Source organism: Oryzias melastigma, linkage group LG3 (genome assembly GCF_002922805.2).
Source record: "Oryzias melastigma strain HK-1 linkage group LG3, ASM292280v2, whole genome shotgun sequence".
Lineage (NCBI taxonomy): Eukaryota > Metazoa > Chordata > Actinopteri > Beloniformes > Adrianichthyidae > Oryzias > Oryzias melastigma.
The window spans coordinates 23738543-23756523 of NC_050514.1; the positions used below are offsets into that span (position 1 = coordinate 23738543).

Here is a 17981-nt window from a genome sequence, read left to right on the forward strand (position 1 = left end):
TTTGACAGTCACTAATCTGAATTCATCAAAGGTCAGCGTGGGGACACGCCTCGTGCATCTATTGCTTCATGCTTTACTATGTATAGCACTTCCCAAAGTCCTGTTGTGGCTTAGTCTGGAGCAGCTACTGATCAGGCTGCAGGAACACTATTTATTATACCATTATCTGTCTTTTTTAGATATAATTAAAGAACAAATGTCATTAGTTATAAAGATCTTTGATAATAACTGATGAATCCTGAGTTAGATTGCTTTTCACTTGGAATGTCTTCAGAGATGTCTGTCTGTGTTTATGTTTTTAGACATCTACTTAGACCTTAAATGATTTAAAGCAGGTCAGGCAACTGTCACCTGTTCTCCGTCCTTCTCTTTTTTTTTGTTTTCTTGGTCCATCATCTTCTAATAAATGGTGATCTTTAGTTGAGTTTTCATGACTATTTTACTCCTATTTTCCAACACTCTTTATTTCGAGATAAATATGAAATGAATAAAATAGTATCTAGATCTGACTGAGGATAAAAGCTAACATTCCAAGAAATGCAGACAGGGTTTTGCTGCTATCTTGTTAATCTTTGTCTTGTCACACAAATAAACTTCTCTTTAGGTGCAAATTGGGGGAAAAAAAATCTGGCTGAACAAGTATATATATATATATTTTTAATAAAATAAATCAATTTATCCAAGACCTGCAGCTGCAAAGCAAACTCAGACCTGAAATGTTGATTTTTACCACTGACCTCATGAGAACCAGCTCACTAACTTATAACCTCTATAGACTCAGTGTTATCTTCCAAGGAAACCAAACTTCCCATGATCCCAACCTAACACGAGCTGTCATTGTAAAAGGCTAAGGTGTCCTTATTTAAGCAGACCGGGTCTTAGTAGATTAGTCAAAGGACACGATCTAAAACAAATGTCCCCTACAAAAAGACACAAATGAATGGTTCTCTGGATAACAATACAATATCCTTTAAATCATTAATAAAGGACAATATTTCCTATATCAGACTGAAGAACATTAGTCCCCTTTCCTTAAAAAAATGAAGATTTTTTTTTCTGATAAATCATAGCTTTGATGTTGCTTTGGATTCACTTTCTCCCTGACCTTTTGGAAGAATTTTTATATTTTCTTTTGGTTTAGTTTGAGTCAGAAAATGGTGTTTCCTTCAGTCCTGAAATCTTGTGAATATCTTTGTAAGCTTTCACAAACTTTTTTGTGAAAATTATGTTGCATTTATGGTTTAATAAAGGAGATTCCCCCTTTTTTTTACACGAATCCATTAAGATTTCTTTAGTTGTAATCTCTATAAACTGTTTATTGCTTCTAGCAGTTTTGGGAGTAAAACTATTTCCGACATTTATAAATATTTAGGTGTAACAATTGTCATATGTTATTGTCATATATTATTGTCATATTTTATAGATTATACACTCAATGGATGTAGTAAATCTGTGCAACAAAAATAATGTAACTCTGCATTTGGAGTATCACTTTAATGCTTTTTTATCAAACATAACCAAATTGTCTGTGTTTTAGATTTTTATACAAATTTGCACAAACAGTTGAAGCCAATGAGGGCAAAAACTGAACACCAATGTGAGTTTTTCCCTCCTTACAGATTGAGAGCATTTTTGTCAACAATTTTCTCAAACAAAAATACGTAAAACCTTCCAAGTCAGATACTTTATTGTCAAGAAAACCAGCAAACTAGCATTTTAGCTCTTTAAATGAGCAAAAACCTGAGTGGAATCAGTCTTTTAACGTTACTGCAGTCTGGAGCTAAATCTCTATTATTGAGGCTACATGAAACCCCCAGCATGAGAACATGCTGTCCTTTTCAGCTCAGATCTTGGATCCAAGATGTCTTGAGTTGTTAGGTGTCAACACAGACACACTGAGAGACTTACAGTGGGCTGTATTGACCAACTTGACACTTTCATAATGTTAAATGAATGGATAAAAGGTTAAGTAACTAAAATATATCATTTTGAAGTTGCATAAAATAATCCTGTTATTCTTCTGAAGTGATTAATGGATCCCGGAAACAAAGTCTTATAGGCTGCCGGACGTCAAATTGTTTCCCAGTTGACAGGTCTCTGTGGAAATTGAGCTTGGCTTTGTAACCGCCATCTGCCCCGCTGCTGAGGTCCTGACATCATCCCCTCGAAATTCACACCAGTGTCAGCTCCAAGGAAGCAGAAACAGGAGAACACTTAACTCACAAGAACAGCTGTGTGTCTGCATTCCCCCCACCCTCTCACGCACACTATTTGCCTTTATGCAGTGCTGCACTTGTCATACTAGCCTCTGCCAATCACAAGCACACAGAGTAAACACTCACAACGTGCTGGACTTTTATTTCTAAATGGCTTTTAGGGCAGAAATGTACCAGATTCAATGGAAATTTTTGGATCTTTTCCCTTTAATGTGTAATGATGCAAATTTCCATCAAGCCAAAATCACCTCAATTTAGCATCTACTTGAACACAAAAAGATTTTTTAGAGGTGGAAATAAACTCAGACTTGAAAGGGTTACATGTTTTTTTTTAAATAGTAAATTATATTTAAAGCTTCCTTGTGGGATTTCTGTTGTTACCTTCAAAATATCTTTTAAACTTCTAAAAGGGTTGGTTTACCAGGAAGTTCAGAAATGTACATTACTAACGTTCCTGTAAGTCAGACCCTTTTGCATCACCAAGGAGCTTTTAGCCGTTACCTGACGGGCGCTGCTCACCAAAGCAGACACTATTCAAACACAGCTGAAGGCATTTTTGTTCTGCCTTGCTTTAACTGCCTTTAACATTCTTAGCTAATTGCGAACAGTTTCCATGACATTAGTGCAATAAAAAAAAAAAATATTTGCTTTATTTTTGTATTACTGTTAAGTGGATTTGTACTTAAATTGTGTCTTTATATTTTTTGAATGTAAGCCAATTTTTTTTTATACTAAAGTCAAAAAAATGTTTTTATAAGAAAATGCATATGATAAAAGGTAAAAACAAAATGCACAAAAAAGGTCTCAGGAATGTTTTTGTATCTTTATTAATGATATTTTTAAACACACTTGAGTTTAGGTCAGATAATCAACAGATAAAAAAGAAAGTTTTCTGTATACAGAACTGCAGCACCCTCTAGTGGACACTGAGAAAAAAATGTGTTGTATTGAAAAATTCATGTGAAACTGCCTATTTTTTCACAAACTATTTAAACTCTAGTTCTAACAAGTGATAAAAAGGTAAACTTTAATGGTTTGTGAATTTTAAATTACTATTACATTAGCTGGAAAAAACTTTTTAAGAAAAAAATGCACTTTTGTTTTTCATTATTAAAGGGTTTAACTACTGGATTAAAAAAAAAAGCAATGGACTTTTTCAGGATAAAATAGCCAAACATCGCCTAAAGATATTCTATATCTAGTTTATATGTATTTACATATATTTTTATAAGCACTAAAGTGATTTTTAGAAGTATAATCCATTAAATAAAACTGTTTTGCTGCTTTTTGTCGCCCTCCACCTCATTCTGGGTAAAGTAGCCCCTACCGAAGTCCATATCAACCAGGAGTTTGGGGAAAAAACAAGAAGTAAATATTTATTGCAAGATGAAATAAACAACATCAAAGTAACATCTGGCATAAATAACAGTTGTAAGATATCCTAACTTTTTGCTTTCAGCAGTAAACTAAAGTACAAAGAGTAAACAAAAGTAAAAATGTGTATAAAAGAAAATCGTAAAATCGATAGTTTCAGTATTTAAAGAACCCCATAACCTTCAAATGACTTAGAAAAAACAATAGAATGGAGTTACTGGTCGATCTCACTTGAACATTGAACTGTATTAATATTATGTGTTTAGCTCTTCTTTTGTTTCTTCTGCATCAAGTCGACAACAGTTGGAGCTTTGCGCTTCAAACCTTAAAAGCAAAAACACAAATGTTCATTTAATAAAGTAGAATTTACTACAAACAGAAATATATTTAAGAAACAAAGTAAAAAGTTGCCCCGACTGTACCTTGTTTTTTGGTTGGAGACTCACTGCTAGCTGAAGATCTCCTGGCATACGCCTGCTTCATCCTCTGAATGTTCTTCTTACTAATCACCTCGTGCTCTACAATGGGCTTTGGGTAGTCTTTACCCACAATGCATCCTGCCGCCTGCTGGACACTGCGTGGAGCTTTCCAAGGCTCATAGATGTATTGTGGCGGAAACTTCTTGAGAATGGGAAGGTACTTTCTGCAAAACGCCACAGAGGTTAAACTATTTTACCGCATCCATTTTATGTTTCGTACGTTTTGTATTTACGGAACATTACTTGATGTAGTCGCCATTTTTGTCTGTCTTCTTGCCGAAGGCGACAGGGGAATAAACCCGGAAAAACTGGTGGAAGAAGGTGCTGGCTGACAGCCACTGCCAGTTCCCAGCATTTAGAGCCCAATCTCCATCCAACAGGAGCTCCTCGAAAACCTAAAGAGGGAAAAAAACGATTATTAAACTTTTAGGATTTTTCTTTTTTAAATGTAGAGTGGATTCTTGAGAAGACTAATATTTATGCTTACATAATGAAATATGGCTGCTGAAATAAAAAGTTTCTACTAATATCAAGAGTGTTACTTAGGACAGTGATCCATTACCTCTGAAATGGTTTTTATCCTGAAAATACTTTATTAAGTAGTACACTTGAGTGATAGCAAAAATACTCCAAGATTGGAATTAGAAAACTTTAAGAAATCTCTATATTATCCATATATTTTTTATGCTATAAAAAAAACATTATTTTCAGAAACATTTCTGCACCTTCTGTCCCTCTTCCCAGCTGATCCACAGGTCGCCCCTGGTGAGGAAACAGGCAACGGCGTGTCTGGCCAGATGGTGAATCCATCCTTCTTGTCTCAGCTGAGTCATGATGGCATCAATGAAGGGGAAGCCGGTCCGAGCCTGAAAAAGTTTGGAGAACGTGACGCATTTATACCAGGCAATAAATAAAAATGAGCCTGTGAGGACAGTGAGTACCTCTCTCCAAGCAGCGAGATACTCCTGGTTTTCATCCCAGTCCACCTGAGTACAAACAGAGTTGCCCTGCATCTTGTTGAAGTTTGGAATTCCAACGCTTGCAGTGTAGAAAAACTCTCTCCAGAGAAGCTGACCGTGGAGAGAAACTGGAGGATCCGAGTGCTTTCTCTGTGAAAATCACGTTATATTTCAGAATTTTTGGACGATTTTTCGATGTGGTTTTAGTAGTAATTGTTGTTAAAGTTTAGGTCAGCTCATCACTCACTCCTTGGTAGACTTCTGCCAGTCTCCACCAGAAGGTTCTCGCTGACAGACAGCCAAAAGTCACATACGGACTGAGGACAGTGGTGCTGGGGCTCAGAGAGTTTGGAGAGGTGTTCGGCTTCTCAAAACTGCAAACCCACCCCTAAAGATAAGAATAGAGGAAATATATTCTAAGCGGCTTACTTCTTCACATCAAAAAGAAAGGATTAGGAATCATCAGGAAGCCGCTTACTGTTCTTTGCATGTATTTATCCAGCCTCCTAAGGGCCTCCTGTTCTCCTCCTGGAAAAATCTCCTCTGTAAGCGAGGAGGTGTCCAGACCCAGCTCCTCCAGTGAAGGAATCCCATATTCCTGTTTGTGTTTCTCTGAGAAAGAAGCTACATCTAAAACAGAAAAGCATTTAATCCAGTTTAATCTGCTGGACAAATAGACATTCATCAATGCAGACAGTTTTAACAAATAATGTAGAAAGATTGATGTACTTTTCATGTCCTCCAGAGTTGGAGCAGGAATCGGTTTCTTTGGAGAACCCAGAGCTCTTACAATGTCTCGTAAACGATTATAAGTGAGAGGAGGCTTCCCATTGTTTTCCACAATAATCCTACAAAGAATTTACAAAACACAGACAAACTAAGAACCACATTTCAGAAAAGTACTTTGAATCATTGTGTCTAAAATGTCTAATACCTGTCTATATCGTAAAGAGTGTGGGAGATTTTGTAGATGACTTGAATTCCCCGCTCCTCGGCCAGCGTGGTCACGTTTTTGTCTCTGCTCAGACTGTACGGCTCCGTGTCGTACTCGTAGGTCAGCTTTGTGACATTCCACTTTGTGAACAGTTTGGGAAGAACTTCTTCTGGCTTTCCTTTGACAACAAAGAGTCTGATCGATCCAAAGACAAGAGCAAAGTGAGAGATTGAAAGCTGTAATTATGAATAGAAATATCCGTAAGGATGGAAGGAAAGACAAATAGAGACACATAAAAAAAGAAAAAAAAATCAAAGCTTCAACAGGGCAGAAACCAGTGTCCACCTTGTGCTTGTCCCAAGCCCAGCAAATTCAGAGTGTAGTGTCAGGAAGAGCATTCAACATAAAACTTATAAGACATATCAAATTAATCAAATGAAAAAATAGATGTGGATAGATGAACTGATGGGGGTTTCTAAGCGTTTTGGGAGAGATATAACACCTTAAACTCTCATTCTCAGACGTGGCCTCCTGAATGTCACCTGTCTGTGTTACCTTGAGTTCAGCTTCCTCAGGCTGCTGTCCAGGTCTTGGAGAGAACTGATGAGGAACCTCCAGCGGTTGATGCCCACCCGGCTGTTGTCATGGAGGTAAGGGTCCAGGATGAAGAGAGGATACAGCTCCTTGCAGTCTCTGAGAGCTGCTATCAGTGCTGGGTTGTCGTGCAACCGGAGTCCCTTACGGAACCAGTGAATGCACACGTGAGCCATGTATGCACACCTGTGGGTTCAAAGCACAGCACGCGGGGGGACTGTAGAGAGACCCCATGAAGACTGCATGAGAAGGTTGCAGAATTTGCAAGTGAACAAACGTCAACAGAACCGATTTTAGAAGAACATTAATTATTAATGTCCTTATAACTGTTTGCCAACTAATTTAAATAAAACTGAGATGTTAAAAATAAATGCATCACGAGTAACCTACTGAACAAGCTGTTCGCCATTGTAAATAAGTCAAATCCAAAATGTAAAAATGCAGTGTAAGAGCATTACCTGCAGTTACGCTCTGGATTCAGAAAGCACAACCTGGTCCACCTCTACTTGATTTCCTGACAATACTTCAGTTTGGTAACAGGCACGTTGTTTGAGTTACAAAACAAGGAAATTGTTACGTATGGCAGAAAATCTACCAATCAGAAAAGTGTCAGTCAAATGACGCATTCCGTAGCCATGCGGGGAACAATAACTTGTCCACTAGATGTCAGTATTGTGCAGATAATCATGGCAGAAAATCACCTGAAGTGTTTTTTGTAAATGTTATCTAACATGTATGAGTTCCTTCTTTTGTAGTAAATCAAAAGTGTAAGTAGATAGTGGAAATTATATAACGATAGTACAATCAAAATAGATTTTATATATTATGTTTAAGACCCTTACTTTTGACCACGTCATCGCATACAGCCGTGATCGTATAGTGGTTAGTACTCTGCGTTGTGGCCGCAGCAACCCCGGTTCGAATCCGGGTCACGGCATTTTTGAATTTGGGTTACATTTTTTTCAAAAACAATTTCTCTTCAATACGGGCCAATAATAGTAACAGTTGCGAGTTCACAAAAATATCCGCTTCTCTGAGTAGTCATAGATAGTTGGTTAAAATATAGCTACAATGTTTTTATTGAAAAAAAAAATAACATTGCATGTAGCACTAAAAATTACCCAAAAATTCCTTAGTTTCATAGTATTTTTATTTTTAAGTCTTTGAAGGGATTGACAGAAGAATCAAATCGTTTCTGAAAAACAAAAGGTTGGGGCTTATTTAAAAAAAACGTCATTTGTGAATGAAAAATGTCCCTAAACAATAAAAGTGTTAAGTAAAAACTGCATTCTTTTGTCTTTATTAGCTACATTTTGCGTCACCTGCAAATTTCACTGTACTCCCAGAAAGCGGAATTTTTCACAAATTACCACCAGAGGGAGACATTTCACAACAAATATGGTAGATGATAAACTGAACAGGTCTTTTTCACAGGTCTTTTTTTAACCAATAAGTAATTTAAATAAATAAATGATACAAATACGATTATCTGGTTTTCAAGAAAGTTATTTGTGTAAATTTTCTTCACCAATTAATAAAAAATATGACTTTAACTATTTCTTTCCCTACACAAAAACATCGATTTTCATAATTAGTATGTGATCTGCTTGTTTCTTTAATTCTGCATAACTCTCCCGTTTGTTGTGTTAAAACTTGGTGTTATATTATTGAGAACCATGTGTCTACAGGCACGACGTTTACCAGCCTATCGGAATTTCGCCTTGTGCAGTGACTCTGCAGGCTGCATCCCTATCACCGCTGAGGAGGTTCACACTCATTCACAATCAGTCAAGCAGAGCCGACAGACATGGCAGGGGGGCTGGCAGGGTAGGTGTGGTAAGAGGGGGGCAGCTGAACCGGACCGGAGAGGAAGCCTCGCAGCATCATCACCATCATCATCAGCAGCTCTGTTCCGTGACTGAAGACGCGCGGCTCCTCGTCCACTCAGCGCTCACACGTTGATGAAAACGATGCACCTCCACCGCCTCCCCGCTCAGCCGCTGACCAGGTGTTGGAGCACGGAGCCGGGACGCTACTGCTGCTAACGTGACGGAGGGTGAACCCGTGTCTGCGCTGCACTTGTGTCTGGTCCAGTTCGCAGACGATCGAAAAGATGCTGAGCAGGCTGATGAGCAGCAGCATCAGGAGTCTGGACAGGGAATGCAACTGTACCGTGAGACTGCTGGACGACTCGGAGTACACCTGCACGATTCAGGTCAGTGGGAACCGACGGTCCCCGTTTATCACCTTGTGGTGGGGCGACGCGTTAAGCCACTTGGGGATCTTATAAACCGAGATCTGCTCGAATATGTCTCACAGTCAGATGCTGTAGGGGAAAAAAATCCATACCGAGCAGGTGTGCTTTAGAAACAGCCCGTTTACACCTTTAACACTGGACATGTCGCCGGCGACACCCCAGACTGTAACTTTTCGACCTCGTTGAATGGTTGAATAGTTACAGTGAGTCAAAGAACAGCTCTGGTGTTAGACACATCTGGAAGATGTCTGTCATCATAAAGGGCTGCAGATGATGCTATTGTCAAAGAATTGCATGCAAGGACAGGCAAACAGATTAAATCCAGATATAGAATGTTCATGTTTATTGGTTTAGTTTGCCATTTGTAAAGTTAATACAATATGCAATATAAACAAACAACCAATAAAAAAAAGAATTAGCTAAAGCTTATGAAGCTTATTCTATGCCTTTTGGTGAGAACTCGACAATGTCCATGCTGATAGCATGACATAGAAATAGATAAAATTGAAAAAAACAATTTACAAACAGACACAGAATCACAGTTTTGCACAAATATAAGTGTGTAAAATCTATTGTTGTTGGATACTTGTCAATCTTTGGGTGTGTTAATCTGGTATTAAAGAAGTCAGTTGATGGTTCTGGATTTTCTGGTGGGGTGGACCAGGCAGGTGCAGCCCCCAGTTACTGTTTATAAAGCCATTACAGCATTTTAATGTGTCATGATGAGACTAGTTTTGCACTCTTAGTTCTTTTTTTCTACTTTCACTTAAAAGGTTTGTACTTAAACTTGATACAGACATTCGAAAATTTGTCAGCAAAATATAAAGTAATAAGTGAAGTACTCTGGCAAGGATAACATTTCCATTATTCTTTCTCTCAATGCTTTGCCCTTGCAATTCCTGGCCAATGGCTGCAGAGATCTTTAGTCATATGCTTTTGTTTACAAGGTTTAGTTCGAAACAGAAATTCCTGTTTTGACAGCTGTTCAATCGCAACATTCAGGACTTGATCTGGAACAAATTAAATGTACTTTGTCCGAACCAACATGTTTTTCCAGTCTGAAAACACCCTCAAAGTCATATTTTTGTCTGTTTGTTTGGCACACAAAGAGCCTTGCCTTCATTGCTTTTGGAAAGACGCTTTACTTTTTTAAATTCTAAGCCTAAAGAACATGTTTATGTTCTAATGCCACCCAAAAAGGCCTTTTAAAACCATTTTCTCTGATCTCACCAGCTAAAAATCTTCAAAAGTCCTTGTTGAGATGTCACAGTGAAGACTCCCAAGATGAAATGTAGTTTTAAATTTGTTATGGGCCATGGCGCTAACTGAGGCTGTGGTTACATTACATAATTAGAAAGCTTTGACTTCTCTTTTCCAGTCACCTCATTTAACTCCATCTTTATCCTGGCTTGGTGAACTCCAGGCTTCAAGGGGCATTTGCTCTGATTCTTTATTGACCATCTAGGATGCTTCCTCAGGTCCTAAATGACAGGATAAAGCAGGAAAAATTTGCAGATCAGTGCCCATCGATGTCAATACTCTTTAATGTGATCTTAATGAGAAAAAAATTGAAATCTTTATACACATATTTAATTTTTTTGGCATCACCATCCAGGAGATCTTTCCACAATAGTTTATTCAGCTCAGGTTATGATCAGCTGGAGCTTTCCTCACCTGCAGCAGGTGGTTTTTGTGCAGTGCCCTGATGCAGTGAGTATCTGCACAGCCCCATGACAACCAAGGTATGAGATTTCATTTGGACTCATTATTTTTAAATTTGATTCTGAAAGAGTGAGTCATTAATATTTTCAAATCAGAAAATCACCATCTAGTATATGTGACATGTTTCAGTTGGAATACGCTGTTCACTTCCTGTTTTAAAAAAAATATTTAGACATTTTTTTGTTTAGCCTCACACAGAAAAGCAAAAGCAAAATTTGTCCAAGTTTAAATGGTCTGAAATTGGTCAGATTTGAGAAAAAAAGCAAAAAAAAAATAAAAATAAGTACATCAAACAATCTTGGAAACTATTGCTTGTGACGTTTTTATAAATGGACCTCATGCTCGTCTGTTATTAATGAAGACCTGACATGACATGCATTCTTTAGTCAGCAGGAAGTAGAGAAGAACGTCTCTACCTCTTTGGAAAGAACAGTAAAGTGCATGCATCTTCCGCTTGTCTGTATTTGTAACGTGTTGAGTGGGGTCTAACCTGCTTGCCTGAGTTGGGTTTGATATGTTTTACTTGAATAGATTCTGTTGAATCAGAGAAGACAGCAGACAAAGGCCATCAACACGTGCACGTTTGTTGGAACTGACAGCAACGACAAAGCAAGTCTTTAACAGCTTCTGACACTTTCAAGTCGACGGGTTCCAGAGTAACACATTTGTTTCTTTGTTCTGGTTTCAGTTTATTTCCACTTTAAAAGACATTATTTATTACTGGCAAGTGCTTAATGTCTTTGCTTTTCTCCATGAAATCGTTGTTTCATTGGCTTTTAGTTCTTGTAGCTCTCAGGAATTTTATTTATTTTTTTTGCATGATTCACGGAATATTTTTTGGACAATTTCCCACAAAATAATAGAACAATATTTTATTTTTTCACCATGCTTCAAAACTTCTGTTTGAGATTCCCAGTTAAAAAGTTTGATGTTTTATCTACAAATAAATATATACTATTATATGAACAGATTATAGGTAAGTCTTAAGCAGTCGGGTATATTTAGCAAAACATTTTGGATACATTTTTTGTCAGTCTTCAGTTTTTGGGGGCCAATTTTAACACATTGGTTACTTTGCATTACCAGCTGTGATATTGCATGTTTTAAGTTTCCAAGTATAGTTTGTATATAGCTGTTTTTGGCAGTGGAGCGAGCCTCCCAAAGAGGTTTCAAACAAGAGCAAATTCAGAATGGTGTTACGTTTGGTGGAGATGAAGACTAGTAGCATGGAGAGACGTATTTTGATGTACGACTTTAGCCTAGATGTAACCATGTAGACTTGAACGAGCCTCACAATGACATAAATAACACGTAATGTGTTGTGTCCAGTGACTGAGACCTGGACTGAGTGGCCACTCCCCCTTGAGGTCCAAATAGGAAGTGGTCACCAGTTTCAAGAAGCCAAAGTCTTATAGACTTCTACTTAGAATTAAACAGCTATGACTTAGATATTGTATTTTTTAGACTAGCCCTTCTTTCTCTGCTAACTTTTTTTTTTAACAAATTCTTGCTTATCTATTTTTTTTCTCAAATTTTTTTCTTTAGTGCTAGTTATTCAAGTTATAAACTGACCAGTTAGATTCCTCAATAAAACAATGTGGTCTCACGCTAAACGTTCAAAACTTCAGATTGACATATTCTCTTAAGTCCTCTTTCAAGTTGTAGGGGTGTGGCCTTCCAAGAAGCTCACCCCTGATTGGTTAGAGTGGTTGCCATAGAAATGATGACTTACACTGACTTGGACCGATCAACGTTTACCGACGATTTCTGGTTCCAATATGGTGGCATCTGTATCATGAAAAAATTGTGACTTAACTGACTTCATTTGGTTGGAGCCAGGGGCGTCATTTTCTAGGAGTGACATGACGCTTACTCAGTCCGGTTCTCATATACAGTCAATAGTTGTCATTTGAAACCAGAACCCATGCATTTAAGCCAAACACATGCACACCAGCATGGAATAGAATATTTTGTCGTGGTGTGACTCTTACTTATTCCTTGTGTGGGAGACTTTTACATTTTTTTCTTGATTGACAACTTCATTTTCCCTTTAAGGCAGTTCAGTGTCTGTGACACAACCAGACAGTTTTCAATTTGATCCTTTAAACTTGTGGTGTACAGTACAGGGTGTAGAATGTAATTTTGATTACTTTTTCTTATTTTATTCTTTTTTTCAAGAGGGTTTCCAGCACTTGTTCCCTTCTGACTTCTAGCATTCTCCTTGTCGAGCATGATTCAAAGGGTTTGGCTGTCAGGATAGGCTGATCCCACTCTTTTAGAAACTGGAAGCACACTGTAGGGACAGAATGTGCAATTTATTGTGTAGCTTCTATTGAGAGGAATCTACCCTCTGTTGGCATATTATCCTCAGTAAGAGAAGAAATGAAATGTGTTATTATTTTATGCTACGAGTCTCTTGACACTGTATAACTGGTCTTTATGGAATCATAAATTGGATCATCAGCTTAAATGATTGTTGTTTTCAGCAACAACATTACCATCTATGTTCTGACATCATAATTAGCAAACATAACAAGTACATGGCAATAAAATAATTATGTTTTACACAAATAGTCTGTGACGATAACCTGCATTTCAGACATTGTGGGTGCAACTTTAAAATGTTGGTCTCTTTTTAAACATTTACAGCAGGGGTCTGCAACCTTTAATGCTATAAGAGCCTTTTGGTCCAGTTTCTTACTGACCAGAACCCAGCGAGAGCTGTAAAATATCACTTTACTATTTACAAATACACTTTGTTCTTGTGACCATTAAATCATTCATTTAAAATTTTAGATTTTTTTTTTTTATAAAAACAATTTGAATTTTTACAGTGTTATTCAAGTGTTTTTCTATAAGGAACCATTTAAAATTATATTACTTTTGACTGCATCACACTAGTTCCTTTCAAAATAAAATACCCCTAAGCCAAAAAGAAAAGTCAAGCATGACATTTTCTATCATTATGACTTTGGTGCACCATCATCCTTTTTATAAATTTACTATTAAATACAAACATGACCTCATTGGTGTAGAATCCATTTTTTTTTTTTTTTTTTTAATCTGTACATGCAAATGCTTTAGGAGCTTGCCTATGAACACCTACTAGACACCATTTTTCCAGCAAAAGACAATAATTTGAGCGTTATGATTATTTTAATAACAAATATCTGACAGTAAAATTTTTAACATCCTGTTACGTCCCCCATGGTTAAACCTGTCTCGGGGGGCAATAATGAAAACTGGACACAAAAAAATAAAAGGTACACAGTTTATTGAATAAACAAAATTGTGTCCTGAATTGAAAGAACAAAAATGAAATAATTAGTATGCTGGTTAAAATAGACAAACCAAAAGGGAATTGGAACCTTGGCCAGAAATAAAATTAGTCAGGGAGACTGCTGATGTGTCAACCATTGGAGTCAGCAGATCTCTGCTAAGGGCTACCTAACCAAAATCTACCTAAAGAAAACAAATAAACAAAGCCTGCAAACTAAGACTACCAAGGTCCAACCCCAAACCAACATAACAAAACCCAGCAGTCTAAGATTACTGAGGACAAAAAGGGTAAAAGAGGAAAAACCGACCCAACACTACACTAACTAAAACCCAGCCTGCTGCTCTGCTCCCTGCCTGTCTTGGTGTGACCTCCTCTGTCTTAAGTAGACAGCTGGTGGCAATTAAGGGACATTGGCTACACCTGCCAGGTGAGCCAAAGGACTGGATGGAAGAAAGGTCAGGCAGCAGCAGGACGTAACACATCCTTTTACTCAGTTCTGACATGTTAAAAATCAGAACATGAGCAAAAAAAACGTGATTAACTACAATGAATTAACTAAAACTAGAAAACCCATTATTTTTTCTAACTGTTAGCATTGTTCTTTAAATCAAAAGAGTCAGAATAGAAAGATGAAATAGCTACATGAGGTTCTGGAGCATCAGGTTGCAGCCCTTTAACCTAGAGACTTGTGGGATATTAAAGCAGTGTCTTAGGCTCAGTCAGCCAGACCTACTGCTACACTGAAACTGTCACTCTCAAATATTGGCGGTTATAACACTTAAAGTACCTATGTTTCAGCTTAGAATTATTATTATTATTTTTTTTTTATCACACCCAGATAGCTGAAAAACTTTCAAATGGGCTCAATGGAACCAATGGTTTCACTGGACCACCTGATGCAGTCAATAATTGCATGTAATAAATATATATATATATATATATATAAAAACAGTCAGATTCCAGAGCAATAATGTTTGTGTGTGGAAGTGTTTTCAAATTTTTAAAGTTGAAAAGGCGTGAAATAAAAAATTACAGACCTTGAGGAATAGAGTAGTAGTGTCCAGCAGATGGTTTATAAAGCTTTTTTAAACACTTTTGTGTGATGACTCAACATTCCATCATGAATTGTTATTACTGTCAGATTCATCATTCTCTAGAAGCAGATAGAATTGGACAATGATATTGAACTTGTTTTCAGCCCCGAGCTGTTTGCAACAAACTATAATATTTGGATTAATATGAAGCTTCCAGAAATCTGCACTGCTGCAGCAGCATGTTGCACTTATCAGGCCCCAGAAGTTTTGCAGCAAGACTGAAAACACTTGATTTTGTGTAAATCAATAACAAGCCATTAATAATTTAGTAAAATGAAAAAAAATATAATCATTAATCAACTAAAATAGGTCTGCAAGGTTTGCCTTTAAACTGTAAGCATATCAGGAATCAAATAAGGAATAAATTACTTAAGGAAGTTTGGATGTAAAATAATAGCTAAATGTAGTGTTTCATTATTATTTTTCAGGAAAGGTGAGTCTGTTCTTTTTATTACATTTAGTTTCTATTTTTAGGTTTAATTCCTTCCTTTAGGTAAGTTTGTTTGTTTAGCTAATTAACTTTCTGTTTTTAATCAGCTCTACTTAGTGTCAGCACTAATTCTCACCAAAGTGACGCCCCGTGACGTTTTCGGTGTGAATTTGTTTTTTCACACCTGGTTTCTGTTAATTACCTCTTCTGTCTCCTCCTTGTTAATTACTCCCTCAGAGGATATCTTCGCATTGCCTTCAGTTGTTTGCCCACAGATTCTCATCATGTTTCTTTACAGTCTTTGGCTCATATCAATTTTAGTTAGTAATTTTATTTCAGTCAACTATAATTAAATGTAAAAAAAAAAGAATTATTTTATACCCGACTGTTATTGTTCTTTTGTATTTGTGTCTTCTAGGGACTTGCGCATGACAAAACAATTTGTTTAAATTCACAGTAGATTACAGAGCACATAAGAACTTGATCAGGTGTGTTTAGCCAATAAGAAGCTTCAGTGGCAGGTTGGCTGGAAAACATGTAGGACACTGGCCCTTGAGGCCTGCATTTGGGCACTTCTGGTCTATATATTGTGTAATTCACTCTCATAAAAGTCTGAAAACGTTTTTCTCTGCAGTCATACCACAAGGCAAAGTGGTGTTTTTTTTTTTTTTTTTTTTTATATGACAATTACTCAAATGAACCAATGAGGAAATAACTTAAAAAAGGCAACATGTTAATTCACTTGGATGGACTTTCATGTGCAAGAAGTGAGTGACGCAGTAGTGTACCATTGAAACTCTAAAACCTGAGCTTACATTGCAGTTTTATTTGCAGAACAATGGTTTGGTTAGCAGATGATGTGTGAAATGAGAGGTTTCATGGCACTTTATGAAAGCTTAGATTGTCATATAGATTTTAACTGTTTTCTTTCTGTCCTTAACAAACTTTTTTCAGATAAAACAGTGTCAGTTTAACTAGTATGTTTGTTTCTCTTTGTGATGTTGAGAAGCAGTTGTGTGGTTAACTTCGTACTTTTTTCATAATCTTTACACCACTGATCTCAAAGTCTGTTTATGAAGCTGTAATCACACTCATGCCTGCAAGTAATAATGGTCCAACCTGCGAGCAATTTACGTAAATTATCTTTTTAAACAGACAAATGGGAAAAATGGAGCACAAATTGGAAAACTCACTATAATTTTTTTCTCTTATTAGAAAGTTTTATTTTCTTTATAAATGCACCATTTTGCATTATGACCTAACATGTTGACTTTGCTTTTATCTGATGGTTGAATTTGATTTTAGAATTCTGCTTATTGCGTTTTATTCTTCTCAAAGCGGATTTATTTAGCTTTACTTTTTTCTGTCACTGTAATATTTTTAGAAAACACCCAAAAAAAAGTTATTTTTGAAGGTCAGTTTAATTCTCATTTTTGGCCAAAAAAATGTAATTTAAAAATTGATGGAAACATAGCAGCAAAGATGTATTTAACCGTTGTGAGTCCTTTAGTTTCTTGGCACTAATTCCTTAAACTCACTAATGAAATTGGTTCTTTGCCGTTTGCTTAAAGCCAAATGCAGAACTTGGACGGAGCTTGTCTCGTTGTGCTGAAAATGCATTATTGAAATAAGGGGCTATTATGTCCAAAGTGCTTTCTCTGCTCTCAGAGTGTTTTTCTCTGGGTTTGTGCTGCTATATCTGGAATAGAGGTTGTAATATATTCAGTTTAAAACACACACAACTATATTCTCCTGCTCAAATATACTCTTCAAAGATATGATGTAAAAACAATAAAGTGCATGTATGCTTCTGAATATTTATAAGGCAATTGTTATAATTGAAGCAAAGAAAAAGTTTGCAGGAGGAAGTTTTCTATATTTTTTATGAAAACTAGAAGATAGTGCTGTTTTAGACCTTTATTAATCCAATAGATTTTTTTTTTTTTTTTGTGGCTAAGGTTTGATACAGAACAAGCGTACATTGGAATGTGCTTTAGACGGACTGTCTCTCTTGTCTGCTTCACTGGCAGCCATCAGCCGCCTCACTAAAGTCTGCAGCAGACGCATCTTTCTGAGATGACAGCCTGCTAAATACTATGTAAATCCATAATGTGTGGAAATGTTAAAATATGCCTGCATGGTTGTGTGTGCTGTCAGGTTGGTGCAGTACAGTACTGTGTCTGACTGCAGTGAAATCTGGAAGTGCATGCTGTATTCATTCATTTGTGTGATGTCATCTAAGGAGTGATCAGCTAGTTGTTGGATTGATCAAACTCATTCAAACTTGTGAACAATTCAGCATGAAAATATTTAATGCTCGGGTGTTAAGTGTGATAGGTGGACATACTAATCAATAATTCTCTTTTAACGTAAAATTAGTACTTTTATTGACGTTTCATTTACTTTGTAGGAATCAGTATTTGACCACAGATTGATCACTGGAAATATTGTTGTTGAGTTTTAGAGCTGGAGGATTTCATATGAGCAGCCAAAAAAAAAAGAAAGAAAACTTGCTGGTTTTCTGGTGATGCAGCAGCTTCTCGTGGTTAAAAAACAACATCCACATTAGGCTGATTGGTGCCTCTAATTTGATAAGGTGTGCATGAATGTTTGTCTTCCTTAATGAGACTGTGACTAGTTTA

At 36.8% G+C, this 17981-nt stretch overlaps 2 protein-coding genes and 1 non-coding gene across 5 annotated transcripts in view; 2 read left to right on the forward strand and 1 right to left on the reverse strand.

The window, feature by feature from the left end:
• Nucleotides 1–3565: 3565 nt before the first annotated feature.
• cry5 (cryptochrome circadian regulator 5) lies at nucleotides 3566–10215 on the reverse strand. 3 transcript variants are annotated; one of them, XM_024295123.1, is made up of 11 exons: nucleotides 10196–10215; nucleotides 6518–6742; nucleotides 5963–6157; nucleotides 5758–5876; nucleotides 5507–5658; nucleotides 5276–5416; nucleotides 5011–5178; nucleotides 4795–4935; nucleotides 4313–4464; nucleotides 4013–4233; nucleotides 3566–3914 (listed from the first exon to the last, which is right to left on the reverse strand). In XM_024295123.1, exons 1-11 carry the CDS (start codon nucleotides 10198–10200, stop codon nucleotides 3853–3855), a joined length of 1581 nt encoding a protein of 526 aa, XP_024150891.1. In that variant the 5' UTR covers nucleotides 10201–10215; the 3' UTR covers nucleotides 3566–3852. The 3 variants fall into 3 exon arrangements, with proteins under 3 accessions (XP_024150891.1, XP_024150893.1, XP_024150892.1); XM_024295125.2 differs by lacking the exon at nucleotides 10196–10215 and adding an exon at nucleotides 7015–7167; XM_024295124.2 differs by lacking the exon at nucleotides 10196–10215 and adding an exon at nucleotides 7015–7163 and having other exon boundaries at nucleotides 6518–6773.
• On the forward strand, nucleotides 7422–7493 carry trnah-gug. The gene has a single exon. It is a non-coding gene; the product is annotated as a tRNA-His (tRNA).
• frmd5 (FERM domain containing 5) overlaps nucleotides 8275–17981 on the forward strand; it is a 71918-nt gene continuing 62211 nt past the window's right edge. Inside the window, exon 1 of the mRNA XM_024295122.2 lies at nucleotides 8275–8771. Coding sequence (XP_024150890.1) covers nucleotides 8670–8771 — 102 coding nt within the window. The 5' untranslated portion in view covers nucleotides 8275–8669. The remainder of the gene's footprint in view (nucleotides 8772–17981) is intronic.